The sequence below is a fragment of the Brachypodium distachyon genome, chromosome 5 (genome assembly GCF_000005505.3).
Source record: "Brachypodium distachyon strain Bd21 chromosome 5, Brachypodium_distachyon_v3.0, whole genome shotgun sequence".
In the NCBI taxonomy this organism is placed as follows: domain Eukaryota; kingdom Viridiplantae; phylum Streptophyta; class Magnoliopsida; order Poales; family Poaceae; genus Brachypodium; species Brachypodium distachyon.
Genome location: NC_016135.3, coordinates 13,509,247 through 13,527,934, shown reverse-complemented (window position 1 = coordinate 13,527,934; position 18,688 = coordinate 13,509,247). Strand labels below are relative to the sequence as shown.

The 18,688-nt window shown below is 43.3% G+C and overlaps 2 protein-coding genes across 4 annotated transcripts; one reads left to right on the top strand and one right to left on the bottom strand.

Annotated features, from left to right (window-relative positions):
• The first annotated feature begins 8,063 nt into the window (after positions 1-8,063).
• LOC100827122 (cellulose synthase-like protein H1) lies at positions 8,064-11,617 on the top strand. The gene is made up of 8 exons (XM_003579702.4): positions 8,064-8,752; positions 8,860-8,979; positions 9,087-9,206; positions 9,323-9,535; positions 9,666-9,786; positions 9,911-10,095; positions 10,191-10,541; positions 10,927-11,617. Exons 1-8 carry the CDS (start codon positions 8,159-8,161, stop codon positions 11,485-11,487), a joined length of 2,265 nt encoding a protein of 754 aa, XP_003579750.1. The 5' UTR covers positions 8,064-8,158; the 3' UTR covers positions 11,488-11,617.
• Positions 11,618-11,911: 294 nt separating this feature from the next.
• LOC100826818 (ubiquitin carboxyl-terminal hydrolase 27) lies at positions 11,912-17,281 on the bottom strand. Of its 3 annotated transcripts, none has more exons than XM_024455705.1 (11): positions 16,931-17,278; positions 16,576-16,842; positions 16,351-16,474; positions 15,813-15,913; positions 15,488-15,715; positions 14,494-14,562; positions 14,247-14,378; positions 14,029-14,163; positions 13,879-13,941; positions 13,554-13,793; positions 11,912-12,395 (listed from the first exon to the last, which is right to left on the bottom strand). In XM_024455705.1, exons 2-11 carry the CDS (start codon positions 16,819-16,821, stop codon positions 12,126-12,128), a joined length of 1,608 nt encoding a protein of 535 aa, XP_024311473.1. In that variant the 5' UTR covers positions 16,822-16,842; positions 16,931-17,278; the 3' UTR covers positions 11,912-12,125. The 3 variants fall into 3 exon arrangements, 2 of the variants coding, with proteins under 2 accessions (XP_024311473.1, XP_024311472.1); XM_024455704.1 differs by having other exon boundaries at positions 16,576-16,930; positions 17,011-17,278; XR_002960909.1 differs by adding an exon at positions 12,725-13,023 and having other exon boundaries at positions 12,258-12,395; positions 16,576-17,281.
• Between the last annotated feature and the right edge of the window lie 1,407 nt (positions 17,282-18,688).

Sequence of the window (18,688 nt, the reverse complement as noted above, 5' to 3'; positions counted from 1 at the left end):
TCTTTTAAAACTTTTGATATGAACTGGATATTTTAGCATTTTTTTAGCTTTATGTGCAGAAACTAAACTGAATGGCAGTAGTCTTGCTTGGAAGAGTTTATATTATGCTGATAAAACTTTGCATACGCCAACAGTACTCAAGAACTGGTTTTTTTTATGTTGATGGTCCTCCCCTTGCTCAGTTGTCCTAACAATCATTAACCTAAAGTTTGGTGATCAAACTTTTATTCTTGTAGGCTCGCAGTGCAAGAGCGAAAGAGAATCGTGCCAAGTCAATGGTGTCACATATAACTGGTAGCAAGAGTCATGCCCGTGTTACCCATGAAGAGTTATAAGGGTTCCCCAAAGTAGTTTCCCAAATCACCAAGATGAAAGCCTGGTAATCTATCTTCTAATCCTTACCTACATATTTAAACATTTTTGTTTGCATGTTCCTAAAATAAATATCTCGCAGACTGGTATGGATGTGCTTCTGCTTGCTTGGAATGGTCCTGAAACTCCTGTTGCTAAGGCAAGGATTATCTCAATCGCTGAAGACACTATTGTTGGCGGGGAGCCCCTTGGGCTAGAGAATTATGAGGTGATCGTCAATGTTGCGATTAGAAGGGAATCTACGCTACCTTTTCAGTATGATGGTTTACGATACATCAGCGATGCTGTCAAGATGTCCATTGCATGGCCATCAAGCAAGGTAATCACCTACCCTGTTAATTTTTTGAGTTTTCCTTGTATTGTTGGATGTAAGCTGCTAACTGATGATGATTTTTCTAGATGAAGCCCTACAAGACTGCTGCGGCATTATCCTCCACATGTCGGTAAGGTATTCTTTTCTATAAACTTGGGATAACTGTTGAGACAGTTGTACCTTCAAGCTCTATAAAAGAATCATCACTTTGAGTAATTTCTTATCCAAATCTGAATCTTGATGAACAATATAGTGTTATGATGTAGTAGTTGCTTCATCCAAAATCCTGTAGTTGTTCTAGCAATTGTGCTTTAAGTCTCAGTACATCTGGAAATACAATGCCTTTTATTTTGTGGTGGCACTACTGATGTGCTTATTGATTTTTGTCAACATCCAGTTCTGTATTGTTCTAGAATTCTTTTGTGTGTGCTTATCTGAGATCTTCGGTTCAGGACATGTCAAGTAACACCTCATATTATAGCAGCACATTAGTCTGAAACTATACACACCAACAAGCACAAGCCAAAAACTAGAATCTGTATTTGTTAATCTGTGGCTTAGTAATCTTGATACAAAATCCTGTCTTTTTTGCTAGTATATTTCAGAAAAGAACTGGTGGCTGGATTTATTTGTAATACCAAATTAGTTTTGATCTTGGATATTTGTTATCTTCTCACTTGGTCTGTTGTGGAATACAGAAGCAACAACAAATTGCCTTGTTTCCAATAATGTTTCATGCTCAGAGTGTTCTGCTAGTGTGTTGTTTTTGTTTTATTTGTTAATGTACACTGGACCCACTATTGGTGCTCCTCTATATAGCTATAATCATGTGGAGATTAATTCTAGATAGGCTATTTACATAAGAATAATTGCTATACTGATATGTGAAACAAGTTTTTGGTTCATTGTGCTGTTTCTCTCTGTTGTCATGTACCTAGATATGTAAAATAACAGCTTTTTATGTATGTGTGCTCTCTCTTTCGTACATGATTCACCTGAGACCTTGCCTTCACGTGTCTAAGTACATCAAAATTTTCTCTCCAACATAAGATCCATTATCTGTTTTATAACAGCATGAATTGCATTTTCCTTTTTCATGATGCAAATGTTTAGAACGTCATTGTGTTACCAACTTATAAATGTATTGAGGCCTTCTTATCTTTTATAGGGATGGTCTGCGTAAGGAGAAAGAACCAAGAAGTTGGCGGGCGAGAAACCATGAAGTCGGGGTTTCTGTCAAATGGATATTTTGTGTAATGGACCAAACAATGAATTATTTTGTAAACTTGTATGGTTTCATGAACATTGAACGATGATGTTTCCTTTAGTTTATGAGAATCTGAATGGTAACTATGTTTCGAAGATATGAATTATTTATGTGTGTCAAAACTTACTGTTGTGATATATGTAACTTGATTGAGTGTGCACGTACCCGAAGTTGGGTTGGCAAATTACCATAATCTAACAGTCGGTCGGGAAAAGATGATGTAGTGGCATCAGAAAGTTGGTCGGCAAAACTGAATACCATCAGATTGTTGGTCAGCAGAAAGTTGTGGCTGGCTCAACAGACGGTCGCTCGGTGAGATGCATGCCATCGGACTGTTGGTCGGGAAAGGGTTGTCTGTCAGGAAAAGACCGTCGGTCGGAAAAGAAAATGTCGGTCAAGAAAGATTTCATAATAGCGACAAACAGTCGGTCGGTAAAGAATTGTTGGTCGGGAAAGGCCTTTGCCGACAGGACTTTCGGTGACAATGTTGGTCAGGAAAACCCTTTCCCGACCGATCTTTCGTCGCTAAAAGCTGTTTTCCCGACCAACTTGGCTGTCAGAAATCCTGTGCAGTGGTGTAGTGCAAGCTGAGCGTGCGGAGCAACAATTCAAGCGACGTCAAGCTGTAGCTCCTGCAACTTCATGGCGTCGTTTCCCGACCGAGGCTGCTGGTTCTAGTGCGAAGACGGCATCCTCTTCACGCTCCAACCAGGTTTATCATAGTGAGGCGCCAAAATAAGGAGTGTCCAAAGCTGCACCTAGTACACACTCCGCCTCTTCCATTGAGTGTTTTACTTGTGGAGGCCGAGGACACATGAGGCGTGATTGTCCGAACACAAAAAGGGTGATGCTTACACAAGATGGCTATGTTTCTGCTAGCGATGATGACAAGGTTGATGTGCCATTTGCTGTGGCGTCTGAAGATCATGATAACTTCGATGTGTATCCTGAGGATGCTGCTCCTAATTGCACTAATTTGATGGTGCAGCGTATACCCGAAGATCGCATAGAAGGACAAGGACAACGCTGGAATATATTTCAAACCCAATGCACAGTCCAGAACACCGCTTGCAAGATGATTACCGATGGTGGCAGCTACACCAATATTGTTAGCAAGAGTTTGGTGGATTCTCTTTCATTGCCTACATGGAAACACCCACAGCCGCATTGTGTTGAGTGGTTGTACAATTCCGGGAAGCTGAAGGTGACACATAAGGTGCGCCTGAAATTTTCGGTGGGTACTTATGAGGACACGGTGGTTTGCGATGTTTTGCCTATGGATGCTTGTCATGTGCTGCTAGGCCGTCCGTGGCATTTTGATAAACGTACCACACATCAGGGCAGATCCAATGTTTATTCTTTATGGCATCAAGGGAAGCGTCATGTGCTGCAACCTATGCTTGACAAAGATATTAAGGTGGCTACGTTTGCTGTGAAGAAGAAGATCCAACAAGCCAAGTTGAAACCGAGGACGGTTTCCTCTCAAGTTGGGGGGGGGGGGGGGGTGAGGGGAGGACATCTATTACTCCTACTATTTCACCATCTCCATAATTCTGAGTTTTGGATCTTTTTGCGTTCAAGTTCTTTCGAAAGATTAGGTGAAGCCCAATTTCAAAACACCACCGGTTTTGAAGTTTACTTCGTTTTAGAGTTTGAGATTTATGTAAGTTTGTAGTGTTTTCTTTATTTTCGTTTGATGGTTTTGGGCTTGTCCAAAACCACTTTTAGTTCAGTCCGTGGGCCTTAGTTGTAAGGCGTGCGGGCCTGTCCCACCCAAGTTGTGTTAGAGTCGCTCTATAAAGGGCTCTTGGCGGCCGTCGTTGTAAAGGGTTGTTGAATTTTCGAGATTAAGAATAGATCAGAAAAGTCCCAATATTTGGGGGCGCATATCGTCGTGTTTGCTTGCTGATCTTGAAGATCAGATGTTATGCACTGCGGTGGAGTTGATTCTAATCAGTTCCAACATGAGGAATTGAAGGGATTTGATCTAGATTACCTCAGATTGATTTCACTCGGTTGCTGATCTACTTGTTCGTCGATCGCCGTGAAAGATTGGGCCTAAAACCCTTTTGGATCACGTTGATCCTTATCACCACCCTTTCTTTTTTCTTGTCGATTCATCGATGGAGCAGCAATTTCACAGCTTGTCTTGCAAGAGGTGTGTCTTGAGGCATGGTGTGTTGAATAATTTTAAGTTCTCACTGTTAGAGGTGGACGGCTCATATAGCTTTTCAAAACCTACACAGTTATTACAGCTGTGCAAACATGATATTTTGTAATTTCGTCCAAATACATGGAGAAACGTAAGACCTAGATGAAGTTGATTTCAAAGTAGCAAGATGAAGTTTTTAATTTTATCAAGGTTCTTCGATTTCCGTGTTAGCATAAGTGGATTGCTCTCTTTCCCTATCAGCTTGAGCTTTTAGGTGAACTCTTCGTGATATCAAACCAAGATACCTGACTGGCACAATTAAATTGTGGCCCACTTTTGGTCCACTTGGCATGTGAGAGCCACACTTGAAGAGCAGCGTTGAAGTATAAGTGTATTACCATCCTTTCTGTATATCCTTTTGGGCGAACTCGTTCGGTGCATAAAATTTTCAGCTGTAATTGTATCGATCTTTTTTTTTTCTGAATCTATTAAGCCAAAATAATGTTGTTTAAAAAATGTAGAATAAGCTATGTGCGACTGACGAAAAAATGCTTCTTGCAAATTTCTGAAAAGAAAAGTCTGCATCCGGCACCACATCAACGCTGCTATTTGTAGTTAAGTTCATGAATTAGCAATAGTATGGTAGCCCATGAATGAGCAAGGAGTAAACAAAAAGAAAAATGTTCCTCCACCGGACGTCTGGCTAGAAGAATCCCCCGATGCTATTGTAAATCTCCTCCTGGAGGATTTAACCTTGTCTGACATGCAATAAAGCAATAAAGAAGGTCTTTTACTGTAAAAAAAACCTGCTATTTGTTGCCGCGATAAAGATTTTATCGCAGCACCTGACAACTTTTGTTTGCGGCGATATTTTTTAATCAAACGCTTAAATGAGAAAACCATTTGTTATGTTATATATCGTCTTCAAGTAAATTAAATATCCTGCACAAGTCTTTTAATAATAACTATATTTTATATGCAAATCAAGAGTCAATGCATCGGGGAGGTTGCACCTTAACATTAATCATACACTAGGAGACACCACCTCTGGCCTTTTTGGGCTGAAGGAATTTCAAGATATTTTTGACTCCCCCTAAGCAACTATTCCAATAGAGCTCTTTGCTTCAAATGAATATTGATCCTCCAAAATATATATGTATTGGTTTCCTACATCCTAATCTCACAGGAATTCTAATAAGACTTGACAAATTTCTTTGCGTCTATGACAACTATATCATACACTGATCTCACTGCAATAAACATAGCAATGTGCCAAAAGAGATAATAAAAACCATCGTGTGGTGCATACTTCACTCAGTGTTTGGCTGCGATGAATTCCTCCGTTTGAGAGGCGTAGAAGCGGAGCCAGGGCCGAGGCAACAACGGCCATGGCCTGAGGCTTGGAACTTCTTTGCATTATGTTTTAGTATAAATAGCTGGTTTGGCCTGGGTTTTAGACTAATCACTATGCATAATACAAAGTTGGCCTGGTGCTCGGTTGAATCCTGGCTCCGCCACCGGACAGGCGCAATCCTTCCTACCTCTGAGAGACTTTTTGCCGCTAGGTGAAGGCCTGGGCTTGCACTTGTTTCGGAAGCACATCCAGCATGGGGGCGAGGAGTTCGGGTAGGTGTCCAATAATGTCATTAATGTTTTTCTATGTTTCCGACTTGAACTCGAACTCTCGTACTGAGCTTCGAATACATCAGGACATTGCCCTTCCTCACGATGATGGCCACCGACCCACCGAAGATCCCTCGTCGTATGAATTCTTCCTCATTCTCTACCAAAGTGAGGTATGCACCACACATGATGGTTTTTTTTTCTCTCTCTCTGTCGTTTGGTGCATTATTATGTCCAACCAAACATTTTCAAAACTGGTGCACATAAGCCTCCAAGCTAAGTGGTATTGCACCAAGGTAACATAGGGTTTTAAAGAAAATTAACTATTTTTTTATACGAATACAACATCGCTGTTTTCATTAAGAGTTGGAACAATGGCATCTAGGAAGAGTTGACAAAAGCTACGAGATTTCATGAGGCCTGGCACTATGGTACCAGACAGTCGTGTCCTAAAAGTTAATCGACCCTATTTCCACAGGCTGAACTTCTTGCAAGCATTGTTGTCATGGGTTGAGTGATCCCTTTGAAAACATTGTTGCCTCAGGCTTAACTATTTCTTTTTTGCCTAGGCAGTAACCGAAAACACCATCGAGTATAACAAAGACCCTTCAATGATGGTTTTAGAACCACAGCGATCCAGCGTGGCACATCTTTCAACTTAAGATACATTTGATCAATTTTCTCTTATTGGAGTATAAATCACAGTCAATGATAGGAAGATAAGGCCTCTCCCAATGAATTGTCTCTTAATATGCTATCTTAAGTGATGAAATTTCACAAGAGACTAACCCCACAATGCCTTGTCTCTTACTTGTTGTCTCTAAACAAGGCTGCATTAATTAATTTAGTAGTTGTGTTTGCATGTGATTGGGTGAATTAATGTTTTTACCTATATCTATGTGCAAGAGTAGTATCTTCAACAAGAGCCAACCTTTCTCTCTCTCTTTCTTCATTAACGGCCTGTAAGCAAAATGCTTAAGATATTGTGCTAAGTGACCACCATTGGGAAAGGCCTAAGGGTATCTTCAACAAGCCGTTACTATAAACGTTACTATAGCGCCGTTATTTTGCATTCCATGTCATCACTTCTCTCTCTCCTATCCATCACTTTTTTCTGATTAAAAAGTATTCTTTGTGCTAAGACCCATTTGTCATACTCCAATTTTTCTTGGTATCCGTGAAGTAGCAGTTTCTTGCAAAGTAACTAGTATTATGCTTCTTCCTGCTTTTTCCTTTCCACCTAAGCAAAAATCAGACACGTGACGTTAAGTAACGGCTGCTCTTGGAGATGATGCCCTAATGATACCTGACACACTCCTGTGGAAACCAAACAAACAACCAGCGGCGGAGCTCTCACACCCAACCCAAAGAAAATTTCTTAATTACCATTGAACATGTAGTATAATCCGTACAATTTTGACCCATTCTTTATTGGCATCTCCACTCAGGAGTTGCAGTAGGTTCATTTGCCTCCTCAAATTACGTTCAAGCTCCGCCGCTGCAAAAGTAGAAACAGCCTATCTACTTACACACTGCTAGGATATTTACCCAACGTGTGTTTATAGCTGTCACCGTCGGCCTCACGTGAGCCTCCACGACTTCCCACGCCATTTGCAGTTGATGTACGAGACTCTTGCGGCTGATTCCGGTTGGAGCCAACAATCAGGAAACACCAAGGAAACGACCGATTCCGGTTGGAGCCAACAAATCCCAATCTTCCATCCATCATAATTAACTTCCTACCGAACTGATCAGACCAATAAGCACATCATATGATCTCCAGGTGCTTGGCTCGTGATCGACTTCGTCAGCCGTGACCAGGGTTAGTGGCTGAGTGCGTGCGTCCAAGATCCATCGCCGGCCGGCCCCAGCTACAGCCTATAGCCTGGGGCAATAATTTGCCTTGCCGTATGTCGTCACGGATCACGTACGTACGTAGGATTGGTTGGTCCAAATTTAACTGGACTCCTGTTCTGCACATCTCATGCACGCGCTAGATTTTCCTGGATCGGATTGACGGTACACAGCGCGAAGCCAGTAACGAACACACACCCTCTGCGGCAAAGAGACAAGAACGTCCATCCCCATCTCACAGATTATCGCTACGTACGTAACCACGCACAGTGGCCTATGGCTGCCAAGGAAAAAGATAACTTTCTCTTGCCCTCCGAGGCCCAAGCATGCACATCACAAAATCATACTGCTACTGGTTAATCATGGAGTGCGGGCCACTGACTAGCGAATGCTAGCTGCTCTGATTGGAGCTGCATTAAGGAAAGGAATTAAAGGGAGGATCTGGGATGGATATAAATTGCACCGGTCGGACAGAGACGTTGTTGTACTTACATATGTTGTAAACGCCTCCTTTTGTTGTCCTCCACTTGCCTATCGATCAGCTTTCTTTGTGGCGGCTGCTATAGCTTCCTTGGCCATGGCGGGCGCCAGGAAGAAGCTGCAGGAGAGGGTGGCCCTCCGGAGAACGGCGTGGAAACTGGCCGACATCGTAGTCCTCTTCCTCCTGCTTGCCCTCCTGGCCCGCCGCGCCGCCACGCTAGGGGACACGTCGACGACGTGGCAATGGCCATGGCTCGCGGCGCTCGTCTGCGAGGCCTGGTTCACCTTCGTGTGGCTCCTCACCATCAACGGCAAGTGGAGCCCCGTCCGCTTCGACACCTTCCCCGAACACCTCCTCGAGGCCGACGACGAGCTCCCGGCGGTGGACATGTTCGTGACCACGGCGGACCCGGCGCTGGAGCCACCGGTGATCACGGTCAACACGGTGCTCTCGCTGCTCGCCGTCGACTACCCCGACGCCCGCAAGCTGGCGTGCTACGTCTCCGACGACGGCTGCTCCCCGGTGACGTGCTACGCGCTGAGCGAGGTCGCCGCGTTCGCCGCGCTCTGGGTGCCCTTCTGCAAGCGGCATGCCGTCGGGGTCAGAGCCCCTTTCATGTACTTCTCTTCCGCTCCGGATGAGGCTGGCAGCCACGGCGCCGACTTCTTGGAAAGCTGGGCATCCATGAAGGTTAGGCAATGGCGTTCTCTTCTGCCGGCCATCGTCTCGGTTCCATGCATGCTTGAGCCGCCCATCGTCGCCGTGACCATCTTTTGATTCCTGGTTTGTGTTTCCAGAGCGAGTATGACAAGCTAGCCAGCCGAATCGAGAACGCCGACGAGGGGTCCATTCTGCAGGACGCCGAGTTCGCCGAGTTCGTTGGCTCCGAGCGCAGGAACCATCCTACCATCATTAAGGTCGATCGCCACATGACTATTTACATCTTTGTGCCAAAGGTTCAGCAAAGCCATCTCGTTTTGCTAACGTACGTGCATGGTGGTTGGTGTGGTTCTTCTGAGTTCAGGTTCTCTGGGATAACAGCAAGAGCAAGACAGGGGAAGGGTTCCCACATCTCGTGTACGTCTCGAGAGAGAAGAGCCCGAGACATTACCACAACTTCAAGGCCGGCGCCATGAACGTTCTGGTCAGTCATCTCTCTTATAAATACAGTAGTGTAAAAGAACAGTTCAACACAGGGACGAACTACAGAACAAAGTTGATAATTGAGCTGAGCACCCTGCTGGGGGTTTGTGGGTGCAGACAAGGGTATCGGCTGTGATGACCAACGCGCCAATCATGCTGAACGTGGATTGCGACATGTTCGCCAACAATCCAGGGGTCGCCCTGCATGCCATGTGTCTCCTCTTGGGGTTTGACGACGAGACCGACAGCGGGTTCGTCCAGGCGCCGCAGAAGTTCTACGGTAGCCTCAGGGATGATCCCTTTGGTAACCAGATGGAGGTTTTGTTCCAGGTATATATGCATGCATGGCACCCAGTGTTGTACCGCTGGTCCTTGTTTTCACCATTTTCTTGTGGTGAAGGATGGCTTTGCCGTGCGCCCACCGATGTTACAATTTCTACTGTTTTTGTGGCGTGTTCAGAAACTTGGAGGTGGAGTCGCTGGGATCCAAGGCATGTTCTACGGCGGCACCGGGTGTTTTCACCGCAGGAAAGTCATATACGGCACGCCACCACCAGACACCGTTAAACATGGGACAACAGGTAAAACTGCGCAAAGATGTAAATCACTAGATTAGTGAATTGGGGGGTACCTGATGTCCTGATCAACATATTGTGGTTCAACTCGAGCCCTCACATCAAGTGGTGTTCTTACTTAATTTGCCAGGTTCACCATCTTACAAGGAGCTGCAAATGAAGTTTGGGAATTCGAAAGAATTGATCGACTCATCTAGGAGCATCATCTCCGGAGATGTGCTCGCTAGAACAACAGCAAATATGTCAAGCCGCATCGAAATGGCAAAACAAGTGGGCGCCTGCAACTACGAGGCTGGTACATGTTGGGGCCAGGAGGTATAGCCGTTGCGTATTTTTGCAGGTTTTGCCACAGTATAACTGCACATATTTTGCAGTTTTTAGACAGTTGGTTCCATGACCATGTATTGCAGGTTGGCTGGGTCTACGGGTCTATGACAGAAGACATCTTGACCGGGCAGCGAATCCATACAACAGGTTGGAAATCCGTGTTGATGGACACCAACCCACCGGCGTTCCTAGGATGCGCTCCGACCGGGGGACCAGCCAGCTTGACCCAGTTCAAGAGATGGGCAACAGGGGTTTTGGAGATACTCATCAGCAAGAACAGCCCGATCCTCGGCACCATCTTCGGGCGCCTCCAGCTCCGGCAGTGCCTCGCTTACCTGATTGTAGATGTGTGGCCAGTGAGGGCGCCTTTCGAGCTGTGCTATGCGCTATTGGGGCCTTTCTGCCTCCTCGCAAACCAGTCCTTCTTGCCAAAGGTACATACACTTGCCATCGACCATCGGCACATTTAACATAGCTGAAAATTTTAAAATATACTCGCTTCGTTTCTAAATATAAGATGTTCTAGATTAGCTTTATTAAATTCACCATTGTATATACTATTTCATAGTATAATTATTTGGTATCGCAGATATTAGTGCATTTTCTTATAAACTTCTTCAAACTTTAATTTTATTTTACTTAGGACAAAGCGAAAACAATTTATATTTAGAAACGGTGGTAGTACTATTCAGCCAGCCTGGTTTCTTAAACTAGTCCAAAATATTGTTCAAAATTTGTTAGATAATAAGGCACAAAGAAATTTCCTCTTTTTTGCTACTTTGATGCATAGTTGTCCTGAACTTTATAATGCTTGTGCAGGCGTCGGATGAAGGTTTCTATATCCCAGTGGCTCTGTTCTTGACCTTCCAGGTATACTACTTGATGGAGTACAAGGATTGCGGGCTCTCGGCCCGTGCATGGTGGAACAACCACAGGATGCAACGCATCACGTCAGCCTCCGCCTGGCTCCTTGCGTTCCTCACGGTGCTCCTCAAGACCATGGGACTGTCCGAAACCGTGTTCGAGGTCACCCGCAAGGAGAGCAGCACATCTGATGGCAGTGGGAGCACCAACGAGGCTGACCCAGGGCTGTTCACCTTCGATTCATCGCCCGTGTTCATCCCAGTGACGGTGCTCGCAATCCTGAATATTGTCGCCATCGCTGTCGGTGTATGGCATGCTGTTGTTACCGGGACGGTGAAGGGTATTCATGGTGGCCCAGGAATCGGAGAATTCCTCTATTGTTGTTGGACGGTGCTGTGCTTCTGGCCCTTCGTGAGAGGGCTTGTTAGCAGGGGGAGGTATGGGATCCCGTGGAGTGTCAAGGTGAAGGCTGGTTTGATTGTGGGTGCGCTTGTGCACTTCTGCACAAGGAACTAACGAGTGGGGCTTCAAAATATATATTGAAGCTTAATTTAGGTTCTGCCTAGAACTATCACTGTAACATGTAAGAAACAGTACTGAAAGCATATTACCGGAAGTTTGAAGTCAACAGTTCGTGGCACGGCTAGTTCCAACGGTTCCATCTGCACCTTTAGTATCTCTGTATCTCGCCGAACATTTTGCAGATATATGCCAAGTAACAGCTACAAAGCTTCAGCAGGTATATAGCATCAGATTTGGCAGCAACTGAAAAAGTTGTGATTGCCTTGCCGTTTTAAAGCCCTTGAGAAGCTTGTAGCACAAGAGAACAGAGAAGACAAGAACACAACAACTTACCAGTTGGCTTAAGGCAGGTGTCCGATTGAGGGTTTCTTTCTCCCACTCTGTCAAGAATCTGACCACACCTAGTTTGAACTTGCACTGCAATAACACTCGCAATATTTAGAAACCCGGATTGCAGTGTTATCTTAGTTGATAGCCATTCGAACAAAATTGCCACTGGCCTGAGTTATTGTTTGTCCAAGATGCTCAAATAAAAGAGGGTATTTCTTGGCATGCTACATCCTACGGCATCAGATATTTCAAAAAATAACACGATGTATCTCGAAGTACAGTTCAGACTCAGCAGGCCACTGCTAGAGTCTTTCGTAGAAGAGGAGTGTGGCTTCCGCAGCCAAAACATCACCCTCTGACACTTGTGATACATGATCATCAGAGACGTAAAGCCAGTGTCTGCGACGAGGCCCCACTAGATCACCAGTGTCAGAATTTGACAGTACTCTCCTGTATGCTGCATAATGCCCACCTCCGCATATACCATAGTGCTCAATGACAGCTGAAAGACCATATAACTCATTTCTTGATGAGGATGGTGATAAAGAACTTGTAGCCACAGCAACATTTCCCTGAGAACAAGAGGGTAAATAAATTCATCATATAAGTTGTAATTTCATAGAGATGATGAGGAAGGCCATCATCATCATTATCTATAGATAAATCAAGGGACGGTTTCGAATAAGGGAATTTCACAGGTTTTCCCTAGCAACTGGATTCCATAGGAATGGACTCCTTTGAGCCCTTTTGGGGACAAACAATAGGAATGGACTCCTACCCTACGATTTGAAGGACACAAAACATCTGCCCCGAGCTCTTTTTATCTCACGTAGGAAAGAGGCAAAGATACAGACCAACCTACAAGCACGAGAGAGTGCAACTCCTGCCGTCGACAACTCACCATGAGCATGTTCACACCGGTGCCGCTCCAGCTCCAGCCTATGGCTCCACCAACAAGGTGATAGGGAGATCAAATCAAGAGGCCCGCTCCGCGGTCGTCAAGAGGCCTACTTGGCTGATGTCAAGAGGTCGATCCTGCCTCAGCCAGCGAAGGAGAGAGCCCCTCAAAAGTAAAGTTCCAATGCTGCTGCCTGCACCCGTTTTCAGCCTGAAGCCCTGAAACACCATGGCGGTTCTACGCTGAACAGACTGGTATGGCGATGCCCCTACCTGATGACCCAATCCGAAGCCTCTCATATCCTAACAAGAGTAGGCTGGATTCAGTACAAGAAACATTGTGTTGTTTGGACCCTGTTCGAGTCTCCGAGAGGATAAGGATTAGATTTATCTTCTCCATGGAATATGTGTAACCGGCTGGTATGATGAAGGTTATGGATGGATGTACACGTGGCACAGGTGGTTACCTAAACTTCATGCTGACAGGTGGGGTCTTTTGTGTATTACAACTTATACCGCTTTTTATGTTTACTAAATTTCTGCCCTTTTTGTATTCCTGTGTTCCAAATGGCTCTCTTCCTAAATCCTATGTTTTTATTTCCTATAGGATTGAAGATGTATGCCATGTCAGTACTTTTCCTTTTCCAGCATTTTACCTATCCTGTGTTCCAAACAGGGCCTAAAAAATGTTACTCCCTCCGTTTAAACTTAATTGTAAATATAGTATGAAGAGGGAGATCAAGTGATATTTTGTCCATTTGCCTTATTGTGTCTCTAAAAGGATGCATGTACAGATTATTTGAAACGGAGGGAGTAGAAAGCAGATAACATGCCTTGTACGGTGAGCATCCACCACCATTTGTCAATTCATCCTTGTGTGGATGACTTGACAAGTTCCCACCAGTAGGAAACATATTAATGGGCATCTGTGCATTTAGTTGTCGATACAGATGGAGAGATGGCTGGTCATATTTTTGCATGTTCATTGCTGAAGGTTCAGGTCCATGACCATTGCTGAATGTGCCTCCTGCAAATGGGGATAGATCGAGAAGTAAAGGAAAAGAAATGTGTCCCTGCAATCAAAGTAAAGATCATTCAGCACATTATACATATGGAGTGATAGAAAGTGGCAATGTTTCACATGCTTTTACTGCTTACCTCGCGCTTTATGAGTTCACCATCTAGACTAATAGAAGCACGTAGCAAATGAATGCACAAGATCTGGAACAGGACATTAATATAGGTGTCATGCCATTTTTAGACACTACTTCATGTAATTTTAGAAAAGTGTATTACAACTGTGGATACCTTCGGACAACGAGTGATAGCCAACTGCTTCGTTGCTTTTGAAGATACTGTCCACGCTATTTTTTCCGGACCAAATATGTGCCTGCAACTACAACTGTCATAGTCGACACAGGTGCGCAGTTTGTTAACCTTTTCCTGGCAAGATATCAATAAGGTACCATATCAAACTCAACTGGGGAAGAAGTACAACTTCCTTGCAAAATATGAGCAAGAATTACCTCATCGACTTCTGACTGACGAGAGAAATATTTGGCAGCAGCACTATGCCAACAATGATCACAACGATAATTGTCGATATGCTCCAGCACAGTGAAGTGCTTCAGGCAATCCACCAAAGTACACCCATTAATCTGAATGACATACAATAAGACAGAGGAGACAAAGCATTATGGATAATGCACGAATCATAGTACCAATTGATGTATCCTGAGTAAACAAAGCTTAGCAAGGTTCGCTTGGACATACAATATCTCCATCTCTATCAGAAACAGGTGAGAGCGGCAGGCAGTGAAAATTCTCGAAGTCCAATGACAGCTGTGATACATTAACAACAATGAGGGCAGAAAATCAATAGTTATGATGAAACATAACATGCATGTGTCCAACAAACTCCCTCTGTTACTAAATAAATGTTGCTGTAAAGTCAGCTACAGCTAAGACAGTCCTCTTATTTTGGACTCAGCCAGGGAATGCAGAAAGAGAGCAGCCGGAGCACGCAGCAGCTATAGGGTTAGGGGAGTAGAGTCCATGTGTGTTATTAGCATATTAGGCACCCTTCCCAGGGAGATTATTTAGCTGGGTCCATGTACATATAGTATCTTCGTTCGAGTCAGGACAGGTGTCAGTAACCCTTATAAAAGGTTGGCCATGTAGGAGGTTATCATAAGCAATAAATTATGAAATCCAAATTTCTCTTACACCTAACATCCAAATTGGCAGGTTTCTGTGTGATAAACTGATAATTCTCTCATGTGAACCATCAGATATCTTCACTCCTATAAAAGACTCAATTACTAGCGGCGGTCCATCACACATTCAGACTGCATCAGTTGTTGATTTGGCAGCTGGCACAAATCAATGAGATGAGAACAAATATGGATTATATGATTTAAGATAATAGATGATAATACAACTTTCCCTTTAAATATGTTGTGTATTTTTTTAGTCCGTACCAATGCGCGGTGTGCTAGTACACAAAAAATATTCTATTAATCACATAGAAAACTTAGTAGATTTCATAATATCATACTTTCTATCCTAAACAAAATACACTAGCGTGTAGCTAGAAAAATGATGATCCAAGGTATGGATTGGAGATTGACAAAGTCAAGAACAAGATGTGTTCAGTAAGGGGTAAAATGCATCTAGCAATAGAAATACAGGTGGCTGTAGAAACAACAGTATTTAAATAGTTCATAAATTATATGTTGATGGTCAAAAAAGAGGCAGAGATATCTACCACAGATGAACAATTTCTGCAAGATAATGTGCTGCCAATAGTCCCATCAAAGGGACCAAATATGTTTTTTATCCAGCGCCTGCATTCAGGTTCGTAACCTTCCCTTTGCATGTATACTTTGGAGGGAAACATGGTGATGTCTGCCAGAGAGCTCCTATGCGGTACATAACAATGGGAAAATTCATCCCTCATTGATGTCAATAGATGAAGAAAAGCTTCCGAAGCATCCTATGTGGATAAAATAGTTCTTATCATATACATATATATATATATGATAGATAGGTAAAAATTTGTGGAGAAGAATATATGGAAGAAGACACCATGCCTGCTGTCTGGTCAAATTGAAGTGGCTAACATAGAAGCTCAAAGCATGCATTACTCTTCGAGGATTCAGTACAGTTCTTTCGCCTCGAACTATGCTCAAGTCTACACACAACAAAGATTCATTCAGTAGAAATAGAATTTACAACAAAAATACTAAATTAGGAACAACCTAAAAACTGGGCATTCACAATTTAAAAAAAATCTATTATACCAACTACGAGGCAATGTAATTGCAATGACATGGGAGTTCAGCACTTCAGTATAAAAGATCCATAAACATCGAAATGGAGGTTAGGTTGGGAAGGAGACTGTGTTTAAAAATCAAAAGAAGTATTGGTTCCACCCATGGGGAATACATTTTATAATAGTACTCAAGCTGTTTAGAATAAACTCAAGTGCAGAAAACTACACATATGCACTGACTACTAATTGTAGACAAACTTATTTTGATTTTTAAACACTAATCGTAGACAAACGACTGATAAACTTGAAGATGCTAAAAAGCTTAACAGTGCATAACTGCCTATTAACAAAAATACCTTTTAAAAGGGAACTTAAAGCAAAGATAAGAGGCATTTTCTCAGACTGTTCCTCAGGTAGTGCGCCATCACTTACAAGCAAACCATCTAGAGAGGACACAAAATGGCCACAGCTCGCAAGTGCCTGTCAAGGAAACATTCTCCCATTTAGCATGAACTCCAACACAATGATGAAATGACACATGAAGCACACCGCAATATCAATTCATTATAAATAGGAACTACCTGCAGGATAACATTAAGAAAGCAATTATTGCCAAGATTTTCCAGGCCTCCAGAGTAGTATAGTCTCTCTGATCCTGAAAAGAACTTCCGAAAATCCCATGATGGTATAACAGAACTGCTATGAAGCGCTTTGCACAACCCAGCAGCTGCCATCCCCAGTACAACAGCTACGGCTGTAAGACTATAACCATGCCGGTTTCCGTCACTAAGAGATACCAGTAGATTGCCGTGCTCAAACCTTCCCATGACTAGACTCGCCCTGCCCAACTATCCTTTGCATAAACAGAATCAGCACTTAGATACCTAAATTTGTTTCCATTCCAGAGTTTTTCCTACTTGACCAATTTTACCACACCTGGATCAATAGAAATAATTTGCATCAGTCAGATTCATGGGCGCAGGACCCAGTAGGGCAAGGTAGCGCGGCCGCGCTACCTTCGATTTTTGCCTCAGTTATGAACTGGGGGTATTAAGGAGATGAAACGGGGAGCTAAAGGGAAGAATCGGTTCGTGGAGTGATGGGAGGAGAAACGGTCGGGAGCAAGAGAATCGACGGGGAGATCAACCGGCGGCGGCGGCGTTACTGGAGTCAGCCGTGCCCGAGTAGGGAGGGAGAGCGAGACAAGCGAGGGGGATTTTCCTTTTCTTTTTTTGAGAACATCTGGAACGAGGGGGATGGGGGAGCTCGGCGGCGAGATGGGCCAGAAGCCCGGAAGCAGAGGATGAGAGGAGTGAGAGATAGTCTGTCTGATTCTAAATTGTCGAAATATTACATGTATCTAGACGTTTTTTAAAAATAGATACATCCATATTTAGACAAATTTGAATCAAGAATTTAGGATCAGAGGGAGTAGTTGGGTTCCGGCAGGGGACGAGAGGAGTGAAAGATAGATGGGCTGGAAATTCATCCGATTTTTAAATCAGAACGACTCTGCATCGCGTATTTAAAATACAGATATTTGTTCTTATTGCAGTGGGTCTGTTTTGTGGTATTCTGATTAACTAGCAAAAAATATTTTTAAAGGTACCAAAGATAAACTCATTTTCGAAGCATCTAGTGGCGTGGAAAATTAGATACAAACTTATACAGTTTTAAAGTGGATCCTGGTTAATGTTTCATGAACGAATTTTTAATTGTCATAAAACAGCCGGTAGGGAACTCTCACTACGAGGAGGAGGCCAAGAGGGTCTAAATGGTGTCACCACCCAAAAATTGTGCAGATCAAGGAGGTTTAACTAATCACTGGATCAGAGAAACCAATGACCAAGATTGCGGAGGGGATGGACAACAACGACGGTAGAACAAGACCGACAATGGCGGCACGCACGGGGCATGCAGAGGTGTCGGTGATATAAAGCTTTGGTGGTGATACTAAGTTACAACATGGCGGCAACTCGAGCCAGGTCAGGACTCAAGAGAGGGATAGAAAGAAAAGAAAAAGGTAAAGAAAGACACCAGTATTGAGAAGAAGGCATTGTTGGTGTCTGGAGTTGGATTTTGTTTTGAAAATTTGAGAGTGGTTACTTGTTTGTTTTTTGCGAGAATTGAGAGTGGTTATTTGATTAAAGAGAAAACAACAACTCGCTCAGGTCCATAATAAGTGTCTGGGATTTAGTACATAACTTATTATGGATGGAGGGTATTAATGTGACCAATTTTGTAGACAATATACCAACAATTATAACGACAATTAAGTACTCCCTCCATCCCATATTAAGTGACTCAAATTTGCCGAAATATGAATGTGTCTGTATCCAGAAAGCGTCAAGATACATGTAATATTTCGTCACTTAATATGAAACCGAAGGAGTATCATTGCACACACATAAAATATATATTTACGTGTATTTGTTTGGTATAATGATATTTATATAAACCTATTCAAGTTTTTATAAGTTTGATTTACGATTAAATAGTAAGTGGTGTTTAAAGGCGGATGGTAGTTACCAGATTTTCATTTTTTTGGACTGATTTCATTTTCTTACGCCATAAATTTTTTAAGAGAACTTATGGTATGGTTCCTAATTAGCGTGGGGACACCTAAAAAATGTTGTTACACAATATATATCCTTGGTGGAATATTTTTTTATTTTTTTGTTTTGCATCTCTTCC